The sequence below is a fragment of the Chelon labrosus genome (assembly GCF_963514085.1).
Source record: "Chelon labrosus genome assembly, chromosome: 18".
Lineage (NCBI taxonomy): Eukaryota > Metazoa > Chordata > Actinopteri > Mugiliformes > Mugilidae > Chelon > Chelon labrosus.
This window is the reverse complement of record NC_140351.1, coordinates 16737452-16756433: the sequence shown is the minus strand read 5'-3', so window position 1 is coordinate 16756433 and position 18982 is coordinate 16737452. Positions and strand designations below refer to the sequence as shown.

General features: G+C 41.2%; 1 protein-coding gene across 1 annotated transcript; it reads right to left on the bottom strand.

The window, feature by feature from the left end:
• Window positions 1-1451: 1451 nt before the first annotated feature.
• mrc1a (mannose receptor, C type 1a) lies at window positions 1452-17978 on the bottom strand (the record flags this gene model as incomplete). Its single annotated transcript, XM_084566248.1, is given in 34 exon segments — window positions 1452-1684; window positions 1765-1797; window positions 1877-2035; window positions 3007-3123; window positions 3225-3377; window positions 3472-3637; window positions 3724-3956; window positions 4546-4651; window positions 5149-5318; window positions 5451-5559; window positions 5710-5849; window positions 5934-6034; window positions 6130-6194; window positions 6312-6475; window positions 6857-6895; window positions 7006-7150; window positions 7244-7325; window positions 7415-7530; window positions 7611-7810; window positions 8324-8472; window positions 8658-8773; window positions 8872-8988; window positions 9073-9230; window positions 10240-10419; window positions 10517-10657; window positions 10748-10861; window positions 10942-11097; window positions 11611-11784; window positions 12483-12884; window position 15471; window positions 15474-16009; window positions 16633-16756; window positions 17449-17521; window positions 17707-17978. Coding segments are annotated over 34 exon segments (5244 nt in total).
• Window positions 17979-18982: the final 1004 nt, after the last annotated feature.

Genomic DNA, 18982 nt, shown 5'->3' with positions numbered 1-18982 from the left:
ACGTGAACACGGTCAGATAAGCTCATCAAAGTTGTCTTGATTACACTGGTGATAGCCTGTCACTTCCTTGCGTAAATGGCTGGCCAGACCAAAGTTAAAACAAGGAAGGAAGCTAGCTCAGACTCATCCTCTGGGGACCATGAATGTACAAATGCACATGCTAACATATCATTACCATTGTGTGCATGTTAACATTTAGTTCAGCTTAAGCTTCGGACACACTACACAACTTTCACAGTCTTTACAGATTTTGAAAAGACTAGGAGTACTCAGTAACAGACTGGCTTCAGCAGATTTTTGTATGACGACCGAAAGACTTGGGGTCACACATTTAACAACTGCACCTGATGACGGATCACAGACTACATGATTTGTCAAACCAATTAAAGCACACTGAACGCATGAAACCCTCGCACAAACTCTCTCAAGTGCAACAGTTGTTTTATGCACTGCAACCAACATTAAATAGGAACTTGTGCTCCTGCCACAACTTGATTAATCTCTCCTCTAGTTCTGTGGTCCAGGTTTGCTTTGTCACCACTCTCCTGCTCTCGCTGTTTGCCATCATTGTTTTGATATTCCCGTTACTTCCTGTCATCTTCTGGTGCTGTTTCCTGTGCCCAACCCTCTCTTTTTCATTGGCTGTTCACACAACCCGATTCAGACGTGTTTGATTGGCTGCGTCTGAGGTCGGCTCTGTTCCCCTCATACACTTGCAGATTTGCATCTTCGCCCCTTCACACACTTTTTGTGCATACTACCCATGCAGACTGTCCCCAACTAGTGCAGACTGGTGCAGACTTTGCCCAACTTGGATTTGTGGGTAAAATCTGGCAAAAAACTTGTAGTGTGACCTCAGCTTTAACAACTCATATGATCCATTATGATCAAAACCCTTCTCTGTTTATCTGTATTATATTATTCACTTTGATATATCACAGCTTGCTGCAACTAAAATTATTTCCATGTTTTTAGTCTTTTAAAAAATGAGGAGGAAAAAAAGGAAAATACATTTTTAGTTGTATCTTCATTTATTTGGCATTTATTTACAACATCATCAGCCTGAAACAAGGTGATGGAAAGTCCATGGAGAGTAATAACAAGTAACCCAGTTGTGAAAGATCTTTCAGCCTGCGTAAAAAAAAAAACAACCTTTTTGATATTAACAAATAAATGTTCTTGGTTATGTCGCTTCGTAAAATATTAAAAAAATAATCTGTAAACATTTCACAAATCACATCATGTTAAATATGTTCCTGATGATTGTTTATTCATATTCTCTCAAATTAACTTCTTCCAGTGCCTGCATGAATTATTATATAATAATTACGATAATCAATGTTTTTGATAAAGTCCTGAAACTGAAAAAAAAACACTACTCTCCAAAAGAAAGTGTGCAACCAAACTCTCTGATGGTGTGCTTTTCATAGATCCACTGATCACACGTCTTTCTATGATTGCTCGTTCTGCTCTATGTTGGCCACCAGGCCCTTGGTGTCTACAGGGGCTCGGATCGGATTGTTGAAGTATAACTTGTTGTCAAAGGTGCTTTCTCCCAGGACAGGGGTGGGTATCCTTTTACGGAAGAGGAAGAAGGCTCCGAGTCCAACTACGGCTATTACAATCAGTACTATAGCCACGGTGATGCCAGCAGAGCCATGCGAAGCTTCTTTAACAACTTGGGCTAAGGAGGCAAACATACAGAAGTATTCACAATGATATAAACAAAGCTGTGTATTTTCTAGAAAAAGTCCATTAACTTACCAACAGATGGAGGCTTCTCTGTAGGAACAATAACTGAAAAAAAAAAAAAAAAGATGATAAATAGTCATGCAAAGGTCAAAATTAAATACAATTTTCAGCTGGTGAAATTTACCTTTTGCTGTTTTGCAGATGTAAGACTTATATCTTGTGCAGCTGCTTGAACTCCACAGTCCACTGTCAGAGTTGATGTCCACACATGAGTATGACTTTGGCATACCTGTTTTCCAGCTGGTAAAGTCCACGGCGGTGTTATCGATCCACATCCACTCACCTGAAACAGAGTTGAGTTACTGACCAAACTAGCACACTCAAGACACAATTAACTTCAGCTTTTATATTGTTTAAAAGTTATTATTTTTCTCATGTCTAGATTAGGAATATTTTTTTAAAGTGCAGCCTCTGTAGGCTTTAGGGTCATGTTATTAAATGATTTCTGTGAAGATTCAGTCATGGTATATCCAAAAAACAAAGCTAAAACAAAGGCAACTGGACTTGTTGTGTGGTTCAAGATTGGTGTTTTTAGTAAAAATAATTCCATAGACTAGAAAAGCATACCAGAAATATCCCACAATAGTTTTATCTAATAAATAATAATGGCACTGACAGGCGCTTATCAGCTTTTTCACTTGACCAGTAATTATGGCCATAATTTTATGGCAGATTTCTGCAATTTTGAATCTACAAATACAAAGTGTGCCTATACTCTATTTTACACTGTAACTGTGTGCAATATGAACTATGTCCTAAACTGTATAGAACATTTATTTGCAGACAATATAAAGTACAAGAGAACAACACATCAGACGTCAATCAAGCTAAAACTTTATTATATTTTAAAATTTTACTCCTACTTCAGAGAAAAAAGTTTATTTTTATTTTTCTAGTTGCTGTTTGTCCTGTGCAGGCTTTTTAAAGCTGTCTAACTATCACTGACAATTTGTTTTAGTTTTTTTTCTAGCTGCCCTCACTTTCCCTTTATGTATTTCACAGTGGGAGAATACTGTACATCAACTGCACACTGCACAGAAATGAAAGCTTTTTCCGAATTTTTATTATAGATTTGAACACATTTGTCTCTTTATGTCCAGGTTGGTCACTCAACATAAACCCTGATCATAAGACGCATTGATTTTTATTTCTTTGTTGGAAAAACATCATACTGTCAACCTTTATTACCAACATTTTAGTCCCCAGACATTTAAGTGATCAACAGTATGCAGAATATTTTAGTTTAATGCTCACCTTCATGGGTCTTGTACAGGCCAATCCAGAAGTCTTTAGCACCGTCCTGTAGAGCCTCAAGGTTCTGTTGTATGAACCGACCCTCAGCAGGGTCCTGAATACTCACTAGAGAAGCACCTGACAAGCATAGCCATAATAACATAATGTTACTGTTTATACACACGGATACAGCATATCGTCATTCATTAGTTCATCAGCTGGAATTCTTCATAACGTACCCATTTTCATACATTCAACTGAGGCATGGGCCCAGTTGTCCTGCATTGCGCTGAGGAAGGAATAACAATGGCCTCTGAAAGGAATCCAGGTTCTTAGCCTTTTTGATTCTGGACAGTTGCCAGGATGCTGTGGGGGCTCAGTGGGAGCTACGTCTGAAAAAGAGGCGGGAGACTGAGTCACATTTTTGTTGGCAAACATTATCATTTACGTATCAAATGCAAGAGAAGTATGAGAGTATTGTCTGACCTGGTGACCTTTTGCAAAGGGAATAATAGGTATTGGTACATGGTGCAGTCTTCCACGTTTTATCCACATCTATATACACACAGCCATAGTTGTTTTTAGGCTCCTTTGTGCCCCATTTGGTGTACGACAGAAGCCAATTATCAACCCACTTGTAGCGACCATTTGTCTGTGAAAGAGATATAATTGATGAAAGTTTCTGCAGAGCAAGAATTTGAAATGGTCTTTTAAACAGGTGACAGGTAGACGCTTTACCACATTGCTGTTGAGGCCAATCCACACTGGCTCGTTGTGCTTGGAAATCTGCAAGATGACGTATGCCTGAGTTATAGGGTTCAGGATACTGGCCAGATCGGCATCATCTGCTTGGCACTGCCTCCGAGCCTCATCCCATCTCATCTTCTGGGCCACCAGTTTGTAGGAGTCATTGCCAAGCTTGTGGAAGGTCTTTGGTAACACAGTGGTGGGTTTGACTACGATCTGCGAGTCTGGACAGACAAGAACATTATTTGGTGTTCACAACTACAACGTCACAACACAACTAATGGGCTTATAATTAGTCTGCTCACCACCAATCAGAGGGCCCCTACCCTTTGTCAAGTCCCGACTTCCAATGGTACAGTTGCTAGACTAGATAAACTACAGCAATATGGAGATCCATTCCCATAGAAAAATGCTGAAATACTGCATTGAAATCTGTAATAGTGATTTTTCAAACATGTAAAAAATGTACAGTCAACAAGTGTGGCTACATGGATGAAATCACCATACATAAAAACAACAAACTGGTGAAAAGGTTAGTCATTTTTCCATGTCTGCCAGCGTTAGCAGAATGGCTAACAATAGCTTCCTTGCCTCCATGTTAATTCTAGATGGTATTAGTACAGTTTTTCAGCGTTTTCCCATGGGAATGGACCCTGTCATGGCTCATTTATGTCCAACATAGCAACAGTAACATAGGAAGTCGGCACCTGACAAACGGTGGGAGCTCTATGGTGGGTGGTGAGCAGACCAATGAAAAGGCCAACAAAGGGTAAATTCTGTCAGCATGCTTCATAATCACATGGCCTTGCTCACCAATGTTTCTTTTACAGATGAAACCATATTTTGAGTGACAATCTTCCACCTTCCAGTATCCTGAGGATTTGGCAGTGTTGCCAGTGATGATCACACAGTCAAAAGCCTATCAGAAAGAAAAAGCTAAGTCATTTCCCATGAGTTGTAGCAACTTTCTCACAGTTCTTTTATTTTCTGATGGTATGCAGACGTGTTCACCCAAATCTTATGTAGCATCAGTAACTAATTATAACAAAAGAAAATAGGACATGCGCAAATTGATAAATACCCCATAACAGCTAATGCAGTCAAAGACACCCCCCCCCCCCCCCCCCAAGTCAAATCTGATTTTGGCCTTTAAATATTACTCTTCTCCATATTTCCTCTGTTGTTAGATGATAAGTGGAAGTTGGTCTGGGTTGGGGCTTGCTTTATAATATTAAATATCTTAACATGGCCCAAACGGTGCTTATTGGCAGAGCTGATTGGATGTCTAATGTCTGTTCCTCTCTCCAAGCCATTTGCTGCCACACTAGTTGCTCTAATTAAATATGTTTACTGATAGTGATAGACAGACATGCGGACATAAATAGCTCTGGATGAAGACGCTAAAGTTGAAATAACCTCTTCCATAAAATAGCGTCCGTCAGGCACTGACAGTGGGTGCCCTTTGGCCCAGTTGGTGTATCCAATGCGTTTGCCGTCTGTCCACACAAAGTGCATCTCCCAGTTGACGTCATTCATGCCAATCCACAAATCTTCATTGTAGTACAACATCTGCGTTGTTAGGAATGCTACAGAGGAAGAACAAAAAAATAAATAAAATCTCACTTAAACTGCATTTGAAATGGAAGATTTTCAGACAAACACTAATGAAAGTGGCTTTTGGTCATTACCAGCATAAGCAATCTCGCTATGGCACTGACCTTGCTCTTTCTCGTTGGTGATGGAAACTAGGTTTCCTCCCTGAGTTATGCAGTGTGATCTGGCGTCATGCCAGTTCATTTTGTCATTCCCAGAGACAAATTTGTAGCACTGTGTAAACAAGAAGAATACAGTGCATTACATAACAAATGGACAGTCAATAACCAGAATCTTTTCAATCCGGGTCATATTATGAGATTACATTTATTGTAACAGATTTACGTAGAGTAATCTTTAAGGCACATAGTCATACATAATTACCTTTCCGTGGAAAGATACCCACTCTGGTGCACATCCTCCTTTAGGAGCTGTTGTTGGGGCCATTGTTGTATTGATAAAACTACTGCTTCGTTTGCAGATAGAGGGTAGCTCCATTCCACAGTTAATGTCATTCCAGTATCCTTAATATTCAGAATTGTTATTAAAAAAACAGTTAATATTTATCAAAGCAACACACACACGGAGTGTCACCATATCAGACTCACCCATGCTTTTGTACATAGTCACGCAGTTTTCATCATTGTTTGCAAAGTTGGGCTCATTGTGTTCCCATGCAGTGTAAGTTATGGGGCTCCCATCCAGCCAACTGAAAAAGTAGAAAAGGAACAACACATCACAAATCATAACTTCACGGAGCGTCAAATTGACAGAATGTTTTCCTTAATGTTCTGTTTAATTTACCTAAATGATTTATCCAAATTCACTATCATGCCAATGTAGTACTGTCCTTCTGTACCTTTCAATATCTGATTGAACATAAAGAAAAGAGAGAATTTACATATGTTTGCATACTCAGGATTTAAAAAAAAATAAATAAAAAAAACATGCAAAAGTTTGTTTGGTAATAAAATCCTTCTTCTTGCCTGTTTCCAAAGGAACTTCCTCTCGCTTTCCCCTGTGATGACCACAAGTTCACCAAAGTTTTTTTTGCAGTAGTCCCTGGCAGATTCCATATCCATCTTATCATTGTTGATTAAATAGTGTGTGTCATTGTATATGAGCCATCCATCGTCTGTGGTGTTGTATACTTAGAAGAGAAGAAAACCGACCTTAGCCATGCTGATATAGCAGCTCTGTGGTGCTATACTTGCTCACAATGACAATGCTAGCTAGCTAATGGACACAATCTTAAGTCATTGTGTAAGTATAACAACTTGTATCCCTGATGGGAATGTTATTAGTTTAGCAAGAATGAAGTTGGCAAAAAGTCTGAAGATGTTACCCTAAGCATCAGTGAATTATTAAGCTTTATCTGTCAGGAAACACATTTCTGAACAAAGTGTTACTGCAATCCATTTAATAGTAGTTGAAATAGTTCAGTCAACAATATATAGCTTAGTAAATCCATGACATGAAAACAAAGAAATATAAAAGCTATTCTGGAGGACAGACCAGGACCGAAACATACCTTCTTCAACTATGACTGGCTCAGGTTGCGGAGTCACACCTGAAAATATAAGAACAATGAGAATCACAAATCTAAACAGATGGAACCAGCCTTGATTTAACCTCACCAGTTTGGGTAAATAGCTCCAAAATGGAAGCAGTCAGTGTTACCTTTGCGTATCTGGCAAATCCAGTTATTGTAGGCCTCACAGTGCCGGTCATTCCAATGCCGCTGATAGTAAAAATTGACTTCTGCACAGTGTTCGTTGTCATTATAGTTGTTTGGTTCCCCGTAGCCCCAGTTCTCATAGGCAAACTAAGCAACAGTTTAAAGAAACACACATAATTAGGCCAAGGAAAATATGGTAAAAAGTAAAGCTTTTTGATATTCAAGTGAAGTGCTACATACAGGCGACTCATCACTCCAGACAAAACCTTCAGTGGTACCCAGGTAGGTGAGACCTATCCACATGGCTTCCGAGGTATACACCCTTTATGAAAACAAGCACTGATTACTTGAATATTCATTCTCCTAATATACATCATGACATATGCAAGCTGTTAATGCAAGCTAACATACTCTGAATAGTTCAGGTCCTCTGCACTGTGTAAGCTTATCAAGTCCCCACCGACGGCCTTGCAGAAGTCACGCGCTCCTTGCCAAGTCTTCTTAAGGGCATTTGATTTCTTGTAAACCTTCGAAATGAGTCAAAAAGGAAAGTGTGTGTTTTTTGTTCTGTTTGTATTTCACAGTTGAATTCTATTAGTTTTCCTACTTTGTAGCACATGTTCCTTTTGGGAATTGGGGTCCACCCAGTTGCGCAGGTCAGGGCTGGGGTGGAGGGAGGGACTGTTGTCATTTGCACTCCCTCTGCCTGTTTCTTGCAGATATACTTCTCCTTATTGCTGCAGCTGACAACATCCCACAATCCGGCAAAAGTCCCGGTTGTCAAGGCAACGCATCCTTGTTTTCTATCTTTTATGTAACACACAAACAGAGAGAGCAAAAATGCTTTATTACAGAGACAAGGCTAAATGCTAACAGCAACTTGCTAACATGCTGCCAGGTCTGTGAGAGTGTAAGTTTTGCAGTAATTATGCCATAAAACAGAGATTTTGGATGATGCTAAATATGGGAATTTAAAAAAATCACCAAAATAAGTTTGGTGATTTTTTTTGCAGTCCCAGACAAAAGTGTCTCTGCTAAATTCCTGTCAATATGGTCAATAGCTTGCATTGCATGCTAGCAACATTTTCCATGTTGCTAGCGTGCGTCAAATAAAAAAGCAAAACAAAAAAGACAACAAAATGCTAAAATACTATTACACTGTGTAAACATAACACTCTTAATACATTTATTATATTATATTCTAGTTATTCTGTCACTCATCAATCAATATGTTAGATCTCAGGATGACTAGCAGCCAATGTGTGGGAAGCTAATGGGGGTATGTGAAATGCTCATTCAGCTAAAGAGTGTAAGCTCTACCTGGCATGCCCACATTGAAATGAGTGAAGGTGGCCTTTTTTCCGGTTGTCCACTTGAAATTGGTTTTGTCTGCTGTGTTGGAAAAACCTGTCCAGAAATACTTCTCGGGTCTCAAACCCACCAAACTGACCAGGAAAGCATTCTCATATCTGAACGAAAACAAACAAAAAAAAAATAAAAATCAAAGGATTACTCCATAATAAAGCTTTGGACTAGTTAAGCTTAATTTATTTGCATCAAAAATTATATTAAAACAGAAGCTAGTTGTTGTAAAACTTTGAAAATAGTCATTAATGGTATTTGGGGGAAAGTTATTCCTACAATATAAGTATACCTATCAGCCACATCCACCAGGTTAGCACCAGCCTCCGAGCATGCCTGCTTTGCCTCATCAAAGGTTTTTGTCTCAGCTCCAATGTTATAACAGTATGAACCGAACCTTATGGATCCCTAAAAAAAAAAAAAAACAAGGATACTGTGATAATAAATCTGACAGAGGCTTTGTTTTTATAATTACACTCATATTGAAAGGAAAGGACATCACTCACGAGCTTGCATCCTGGGTTGGTTTCCTCTTGGGTGCCTTCAGCTAGTTTAGTGGAGGCCTTCTTTTTACACATATACCCAAATGTCTTCTCACACATGTGATCGGCCCATTTCCCACTCTGCATGAGAGACATTCAAACAGTTAGCGGAACTAAAATCCCCATAAAAAATGTGTCTCTATTTTGGTATTTTGACGGTTTTACCTTTCCTCGGATGAGGACACAGTCTTCCTGGAAGTTAGTAGCGTGTGAGGGCTCATCACTCTGCCAGTTGGTGAAGGTGACGTGGGAGTGATCAGACCATTCAAACAGCATCTGGTTCCTCTGGTCATTCAAGCCAATCCAGAGCACATCTGTCGGTACTGAAGGTTGAAACACGCGGTCAGTTGGATATATTTTGATCTCATCTAAGAATAGTCTTCAAAGTGGCTGCAATCCATATTTTTACATAATGTTAAACTGACAGGCGGTTAAAGCGATTGCCTGTCATGATGACTTGTTTTTGGCGAAAAGGCTCAAAAACATACAAAACACATCAGACAGACAGCTTCAGGTGACCACTGTTAGGTGAAAGCAGGAGAGGATAAAGACAGTAACACAACAACCAAATAATTTCAAGAAATCGGAGTAGAAGGGAAAATCAGCTGTTTCAGTTTTGGCTTGTAAACTCTCATGTCAAAAGAAGAGCTAATGAAGAGGCCTCACTGTCTTAAGATGAACCTATATCAAAACCTCTGGATTGTCACATATTTCTCAGATGAGACTGTGGGGACCAAAATCAGAGCAAGCTAAAAGAGTTAAAACATGCTATATGTTCCTTAGATGGCCAGACACACAATGACGCCAATGTTGGTTTGTAATGGTTCCATGAATACTAAGCTACTGTCTGATTCGAGGTTTGTCAGAGGTCATGTCCATGTTCACGGCTTGTTTCCACTGCCCCCTAATGACTAAAGACAAGCAGACAGGGATTCTGGTAAATATACTTATTCACACTCTTGCCAAGAGTTAGAGAGCAGCTCAATACCGCTCTCATGTCTGTACTGTTAATATAGCACTACAGCCAGTTAGCTTAGCACAAATACTGGACACAATAACCAGGACACTGCCTCCAGCCAAAATATATTCCGGCATGCAATTCTATGAATTGTAGAGATGCTGTTTTAAAGTTGGACTGTGTCTCCTTACTTCAAAACTTTGTCCTAAGCTAATTAGCAGCTGTCTATAGCTTCATATTTACCGTACAGACATGGCATTGATCTCCAACTCTCCAACCTTTCATCTATTGTGTTAACATGTTTGCCTTTTAAATCATTTTAGCACTGATTATTGTTCTTTTTGAAACGGCAGTGATCAAAATTATACACTTACAGTATCCAGATCGAGATAAGATGAAGCTCTGCTCTTCTATATTGTGTATGCTGGCCAAATCTCCTCCCTCTTTGCGGCATGCGGTCAAAGCATCTCTCCACATCTTTTTATTCCTGTCCAGGTAGTAACAGCTTCCTGAATAGGGAACCCAGTGACTAGGGCAGAAGCTTGGCCCGAGAACTGCGGATAGAGAAAAGAAGAGCTAAAACATATTCATTTGTAGGTGTGTCCTATGAATAGTGAACCACATTCAAATAATTTTAATTGGCACTCTTACTTGGTGGCGGGGGAAGGCTGGTAGAGTTTCCTTTACGACAAATGTAGCCAAGCTTCTTGGTGCAGGCGCTACTCTCCCATTTTGAGGCTTTTGCAGCATTTAGGGTTGCACAGCTGAGGCCGGGCTCTGATGAGGGATGACCTGTTGGAAACATTTATTAATTTATAATGAGAAGATCGTGTTGAGTTGTTGTAAAAATTATATATCTTACAATGCCATGTCTTTACTAACCCGGGGCCCAGTTTAAATATCTGAATGGGTTGCCATTGCTCCACTGCCAACCACTCTCAAAGTCCAAGCTGTTCAGCCCAATCCACAGAGACGTCCCCAAATGACTTGTCAACCCTGTGTCAATGCATGCAATATAAAGCAGTTAATTTTAAATAAAATAATATTGGGAAGCTGACATAAGGTCAACTTCTTACCTGAGATGTATGATTGCTCATGTAGCTCTACAATGCTGAGTAGGTCAGCTCCCTGCTGCTGGCAGCTCTTCCTGGCCTGATGCCAGGTCAACACTGACTGTGCGTTCCTCTGATACTGGACCCCTGTGACTGGATCAGTGTCCCAGCCGGGGGTTCCTACAATATGGAGAAGACAGTACAAGTTATAAATGTGTGTGAAAGGATTCACGGTAGGATGCTGTAGTGTATGTGTTGCTATATTGTTAAAACAGGGATTCGATTAGACTTAGAAACATCTTGTTCTACACGTTCCTTATCTAGGCCTGATGTTGTTTCATAAAAACTATGGTAAAGTGAGATGTCTGTTTTTATTGTTCTTTTCCTGCCCTGTTTTAGAGGAGCATCAGCAAAGAAAGGGAAGACAGACCTGTGAAAATAGGAAAACAAGGACAGCGCTGTGTTGACAGCTCATGAGAGGAAGTGGTAGGGTTGTTCTGCTTCATGTGACAAGGGAAGAAGAGGTCAGAAGCCAGAGCTGTAACCTCATAAAGAGATAGTGTACAGCACAATTATTTTGTGTTGTGGTTTAGTAGAAGTCATTGTGTAGTAGTGCTAGTGCTGGCCCCTGACTTGTTTCTCAAAATCCCTGGCAACAGAATATTTTGACCAGGTCTTGTTACTCACGCTTACCTGTGGTTGGACAAAATCCCCACTTCTTCTGTGTATCATAATCTTTCTCTGTGGCACACCACAATTGACCGTCTGGACGGCCGTCCTTTGTGCATTCAGCATACCACTTTTGTTGGAACTTAAATGGGAACTGACAAGGGCTCCCGAAAGCATTGCCCCCCAGTGTGAAAATCTCTGAGGAAACACAGATTGTGGATTTAAAGAACAAAAAGTACAAAAAGTACAAAAAGTACAAATGTACGTGGACACATAGTTCTTGCAGCACCATGTGATTCCTAATCATGAGATTTAATTTCCTACTGCTGGATATAACTGTCTCAACTTTTCAAGATCTTGGAGCCTGAGATTTGCTTCCGTTCAGCCTCGTTTACTTCTGCATGGGTCCAGTTTAGAGATGCCAGCTCAGCGCTTAGGCCCAAACTTGGAAAACAATTTCTTAATGAAAGAACGCTGTTATCTAAACTATCAAACTATCTAAAACTATGATAGAACCATCTGCAATATCAGCTGCACCATTCTAGACATCCCAACATTGATGAATAATGTTAAATCAATTGTTGTGTTGGGATAATTGCTAAATCCCAACACAACTTGAACGATGTGAAGAAGACAGTGGGGCAAGACGAAGTCTAAATTGAATCTAAATGGCCTGGCACATTTTGTTGTTTGTATATATTGTAATTGTAATTTGATTGAAGTATATGCAGGCCACAGTGATACACAGTGATACTTCAAAGTCATATTTTCTTCTGTCATTGGAAACACAAATATGCACATTATTTCCAAGCTTCTTAGAAAGCAGAAACCTACTCTGGTTAAATTCTGTAAACACTATTATATCTTTAATGATTGCATAACTAGCGAGCTCTTACCTTGGTACCCCTTTGAACAAAGATCAAGCTTTGTGCCAAATATCCTCCAGCGACTCCAGACCCCTGAGCCTTTGTAGATCATTACGTTCCTCTCATTGCGGTTGCCCCAGTTTAAGTGCAGGTCTTGGTCTTTTAGGCCAAAGAGGGTGTCATTCTTGCACTGCCAATGCTGGAGGTCGCTGTTCTCGTCACATTCAAAGAGGAGCACCTTCACCCAGTCCGATATCGATGTGGCGCCCAGACACAGCTTGAGGGACAGACTGAGGAGGCGCGACTTTGAGGCCCAACGAAACTGCTGCTCTTTGGCATGAGGATTGCAAGTGGCCAGCGTTACTGAGGAGGCAGTCTCCACCTTTATGCACTTGTTGTGGTCTTGGTTGAAAATAACGAAGGCGCTGCTATCTGGAACAGAACAGAAAGTTTTAACAACGCATCAATTTCAGTTTATTGCAGTCAATAATATATTTTTTTAAAGCGTATGGGGTACGTACCTATATCAGCGGCAATGCAGAAGATTTGCAGGAGACAGAGGACTGCAGCAAAATTTGAACAAGGTGACATTGTCCCTAGTGCGGTTTGCATTCAGTGGTGGATGATGCTGTAGGAGAGTTTTCCAGTCATGAGAGTCAGGGACTGGTGTGTCCAGAGGTATGTGGCTTAGAGTAACACTGAGATAGAGACATGGTGGTTTTCTCTCTTAATCACACTGATGGACATCCTGTCACATGGGTAGTTACAGCTGGTCAAACGACTGCCACCTCCAAGGGCTTTCGCAGATATTTGGCAGCGGAAAGCAGGAAGTGGGAAACGAATAAATGTCTTCTTATAGTGTCAGGTGGGATAATAAAAACAAAAATAATGAAGAGCAGGATGATCCATTCTTGAAATTAATAATGTTTGGATTTTTAAATTTTTAAAAAATTAAGAAACAGTTCTTAATTTGCTAATGAACCCAGGCAACAGATGTTATTCAGTAAGACTGACTTTGAGGAAGATTTAGATTTAGATGTATGTTTGTTGTGATCACCAGAGCAAATGAGGTTTAAATAAGTTTTGCAGCTTTGCTGACGTGAAGGGTTTTTGTGGGACTGAACCCCCCCCCCAAGATGTCTGCAAGACTTCTGATGAAGAGTGCCGTGATGATAATAGTCAAAGAGGAGGACAGGAGGAAATCCTGCTTCCTATTGAAGGAAATGAGTGGCAATCTGACCAGTTTGGTTGAATACTGCAAAGCTGCTCAGTAATTCTGCTCAGAACAACAGATGAAGATATGGATAAGTTGGCCTGTACCTGTGAAATACCTTTCCCTTGTACAGACAGTGATGAAATAACCATTTACATAGATCATGGATTCTAATTTAAAGCTGCATTAACTGATTTGTTGGCCACTTGGGGGCAGCAGATCAACCTGTAAACACAACAACTCCAATTTTGACAGTGCACTGTACTAAATAAATACTCTACTGTATTCCCCAGTTAGCAAATAGGGTAGAATTAATTGAATTGAGATTGCATGAGTTAAAGCAAAAGTATTGAAAGACACACCAAGTTTCAGAAAACTGAATACCAGCATTTATAGCTCAGTAGATGAGAAACATACATTGGTGATCCATAGATTAATATGCCATATTTCAAGTGCTTTAGATTATTCATGTGTGCACTGCAAAGCCTTCATCACATTTATCTGTTTTATTTTGAAATTACACGCCACGTGTATCAGTGTTGGTTGTGCTTCTTGTGTTTTATGCTGTCACCTCACAACTTGTGACCTTAATGAAAATTTCCCATTACAAGGTTGTGAACACGTTCACATGGACTTTTCTTGTCAACACCTTTATTTACAGACAGTTCTCATGCCTTCCGCTCCATTGCTGGCCTTGTATTTGAGATGAGAATGTTTTGGAGAAAAATTACAGGAAAGTGTTCCTCTGGGGATGTGATTGCCCAGAAACGAGGTGAATTCCAGTGGAAAGGTCCAAACAGAAGTCAAAAACAAACAGACACTGGGTGTACTCGGAGGTCCTGACGGCAATAAATCCCAGAAACAGTCAAAACTGATTTTTAATGACTTTCTTTATTGATCTTACCAAAATAAATGTATCAGTGATACAAACTCACACATGTTTTTCTTTTGTGTATATTAACTTAGCAAAGAAAAACCTCAAATAAACAACATGTATTTATGTTTTTACATTTTCACTGCACATTATGATGGAGTAAAAAAGAGAAAACTCTCAAGAGACATTAAAGGTACATTCCCAAAGTGCTATTCTTGGTGAGGGTGGTGGGGGATTGGGGCTTAAAAAAAAGTTTGAACATACAGGTGATAATATTTAAGACGACAGTCTTTTGACACATAATTTCCATTGCCTACGAGCTCCCTTTTGGCCTGTGAAAAGTACCATGCATGCATTTTAACAAACTATGTCTTCTGTGATTAAACCAGCTGCTCTTAAATCCATCACCAAGTTCGAGCAGCAATAGCTTAACTGTTAGATTATTTCAAGATCAGCGACTAAAACTCATCATATTGGTAGACTGCCTCATTTAACCCTCACACTAAACACCATATAGTAGCAAGCTAAATGTTGCTTAGTTAGTGCAGCTACAAAGTAGTTGTACCTGGCAGTTCCTAGGTGTAAGTATTTAGTTGCAAATAACCTCTTTTTGTCCATATCATTTGAACTTAGCAATCTTTTTTGTTTTTTAGTGCTTATTACTCAAATTTATGAAGGGCTGGTGCAACTACCTCAAATTTGTGTCAACCCTTTACTCCAACCACCTCTTTTACTGTTTATAATGGAAGTGCTGGTCTCAAAAGAACATCCTCTCTGTGTTGAAGATCCTCAGCTTGGTCATGAAGTTGAAATAGATGAAGGCCAGACAGACCAGCAGGTTCTTCATCACATAGAGGATGGGCGTGACGAAGCCGAAGAAGGCAATGAGGCCAACGCGTACAAAGAAGAAGGGTAAGTCCTGCAGGGCCACCCCTAGTGAGGAAAGCAGTGGGCTGTGGGGCATGACCACCACACGCAGGCAGGACAGGTAGCTGAAGATATAGATGGGGAACACCCAACCTGAGTAGTAGACTAGAGGATGTCCTGCCACTCTCACCATCTCCACCGTGTCCATCCAGAACATGAAGCTGTCCACAAATACATCAGCTCGGGCGTCGCTGGCACACAGGAACCTCAGAGGCCCCGTGTAGGCATACGGAGAGAGGCGGTACGCCGTGGTGCTCGCTGACCGTGAGCTCAATCCAGAGATACTAAACGGCCTCCCAGGGTTGCCTGGCATCCCTGGGACTGTCCCGTTGGTTTCCGGTCGAGCTCCTGCTCCATTCTGGTTCCTGTCATTGAGCTGGTTTGCTCCAGGTTGCATGGGAGTGGGCACTCCTTGGCTGGACACAGCTGGCCCCGGCACAGCTGGCCCCGGAACAGCTGGAGTGATAGGAGTTACCGGTGATACCTGCTCCACATGTGTGAGGACAGTGGAGGGGATTTCAGCGTCTCTTTCCATGTCATTAGCTGGAGAAAGGGAAAGAAAGACAAACAAGATTACAAAAAGCAAAGACAGCATGTTGCTCATCTTCAGTAGTATTTTTAATTAACCAAACATGACAGGAATTTATTCATTCATTCATTCATTCATTCATCTTCTGTAACCGCTTGTTCCTGTGAAGGGTCGCGGGGGGTGCTGGAGCCTATCCCATGACAGGAATTTGAATTTAGATTTTATTTTGCACATTGTTTGGCTAAAGTGTTGAGAAATCTGCAGGCCAAGGTCTCATGAACATGCAGCCAATGTCTCATCATGAGCCAGAGGACTGTTGGAGTGCATAAACAGTGATTCGGCCTCTATCCTCGGAAAAAACACTTTGAATTTGTTTTGTCATGTCAGCAATGTGTTTGGAAAAGTGAGATGGGCTAACAAATTTCCTGCACATATCCTCAGTAGAGCTGATTTTTTTCAACTCTGGGCAAAGATCCAAAGAACAAGAAGTTCAAACTGGGTCTCCAAATAGTTCTGGATAAATGCTGTATGTGTTGTCTCCAAGCTGCTATAATGTGACACCAGGCTGGTGTCACTATAGAAGATGGAAGGGGAAAGTTTAGGATGTACAAATCTGTGTTCAGAGAGCGGCGCTCACCCTGGCCTGTCAGTCTGCAGTGGCGTATCCTCTCCACAACGTCAATAGAGATGAGTGAGAACAGCACCAGTGATACAGGGAGCTCCGTGAACATATCATGTTTTATGTTGTTATTGATCTGAACCTGGAAAAACATCAAAATCATGAGCTGAACATACATTTGACCTTAGTATGAATCCACCAATTTACTTAAACTATATTGAACCTTTCGGATAAATCACTTGCAGCCCTGCCATTTGCCTGACTCAGGACTTCATGCCAACATGACAGAGAACAAAGCAGACAAGCTGATCATCTTAGCAGAAATTTACGGCCCTTATGGAAAGGACAATAGATAAGGAAGGGCCAAAAGGTCAACTTGGACTGAAAGTGCCACATAAAACAGCAAATAGGGTCTGGGCTGCAGCCAGGCAGGAAAAGAAAATGTGCCTCATGGACAGATGACTTGACAAGGGCAGCGTGGACAGGAAGAGGAACCAAGCTGCTTATCAGTAGCTCCTTAACCATAAGGCTGGATAGTCCTCCCTTGAGAACCAAAGGGTTTCTCACTAATCATCACCTTTTTTCTACTTATAGAAGCTTCACACAGTGATCCCACTTCCACTTTCCCACTCTCATTTTGGGCCCAAATGTAAAGTTTTCGAAGCCATTTTCAAGTTCCAAGCAACTCCTTTGCAACATAAACCACATCAAACCAAAATATCTACAAAGGATCTACATTCAGGTCTTCAAATATTGAAGCACGCAGGTTAAAGTTAATGATTAGTGTACAGATAGTGAACTGAAGCAACAAGTGAGAAACAATCTGCATTGTACCTCAGAGCTGGCGATGAGAAAGGCAAAGCAGGGTAACGTGGACAGGATCACATATACGAGGGCCACAGGTCTCCTGAGAGAAAGACAAATGAAAGGAAGGAATTGGACATGCTTACTCATGATATTCACCAGCCCAGTGCTGTTAAAACCAGCAACAGGCCTGTCCAGACTCTGAGCCACCACTGCAATGAGATCCTGAATCTCCATGTCTGGCTCTGCAGGCTCCTGACATCAGTTCAGAGGCAGGAGGACACTCACCACTTCTTCCTCCCGATGAGAAACTTCTTCTTCACGAAGACCATATACTTCAGGGGAACCCAGACTAGCAGGGCAGTGGAGGTGACATAAGCAACGGAGGAGGCCACAATCAACCAGTAGGCCGTGTGGCCGTCGCCGGGCGGTTGCGCCTCAGTTTTGACTTTTGCCACAATGACGGCAAACCTCTGCATGACGATGAAGAGCGGCACGCATAGGCCTGCAAACTGCAGCACCTCACACAGGGCAAACTTCAGCGTCCTCCCCGAGCCCATCCTGCGGCAGTTCACGAAAAGAAGGGAGGGAGACGGGGCTGTTGTCGCAGTGAGGCGACCCCTGTCCCTCTGAGGGCTGGTCAGGCCTCGGACTGCTGCATTGTCTGCCTCCACTAGCATTTTCCACACACCACAGCCCTGGCTCTCTGCTCACCCAACTGCTTACACTGCAGTAGGCATTGTGTGCCTTGGTGTGACGGTGATGTGACTAGACTTTTTTTATTCAGAATGCAAACAAAGTTGGTCTAACTGTGCTCCCTGAAGGATATGCATGATCCACAGACTTCACACTGGGATGATTAGAGTAAAAACAGAGTGTCAGACGGTGTCTTTGGAGCTAAATCTTAACACAACACTTTGATTATCGATTATATTCTGACTGAGCATTCCCTAAATGCAGGACACACATGTGGAGTTGATAACTCCCTCAGTAAAATGAACCTCTAAGGACTAATAACTGTAACCTAAGAAACGCTCTTGAAAACACACCGTCCCTTTTCATATCTGTCTATCGCCATCTAGTGGTAAAACTGGAAAATGTCAGTGGCTGCACATATACTTTGAATGTGTTTTAGTTTTAGTTGCTTTCTACCATCACAACACGTTCTTGTTCCTCAGATTTATGTGTTTGGTGTGTTTTTATGACAGTCATGTGAGACCTTTTCCTCAAAAAGCCAGCGGAGGGGCTTATAGCAATGAAAAGCACTAGTAAAGTGGTTTTATCACTGGCCTCAGACACCTGAACACCTGATCAAGTAACTGGATCAGGATTGGAAGGTCTGGACTATATTCAGTGCCGTCTTTAGTCTACACACATTTCTGCACTGGTCATTAAGAGAGCTAATTTTAGATTATACATCGATGCATTTTCTCAGGCAGTACACGTTGATACCTGAGCATAAGATCCAAGACCGCAGCTCTGATCGGACATCTAATCTCGCTGCACCGCACCTGCTTCTTCCTATTAATGTAACCTGGAGGCAAGTAAAAGCACATTCATTTCA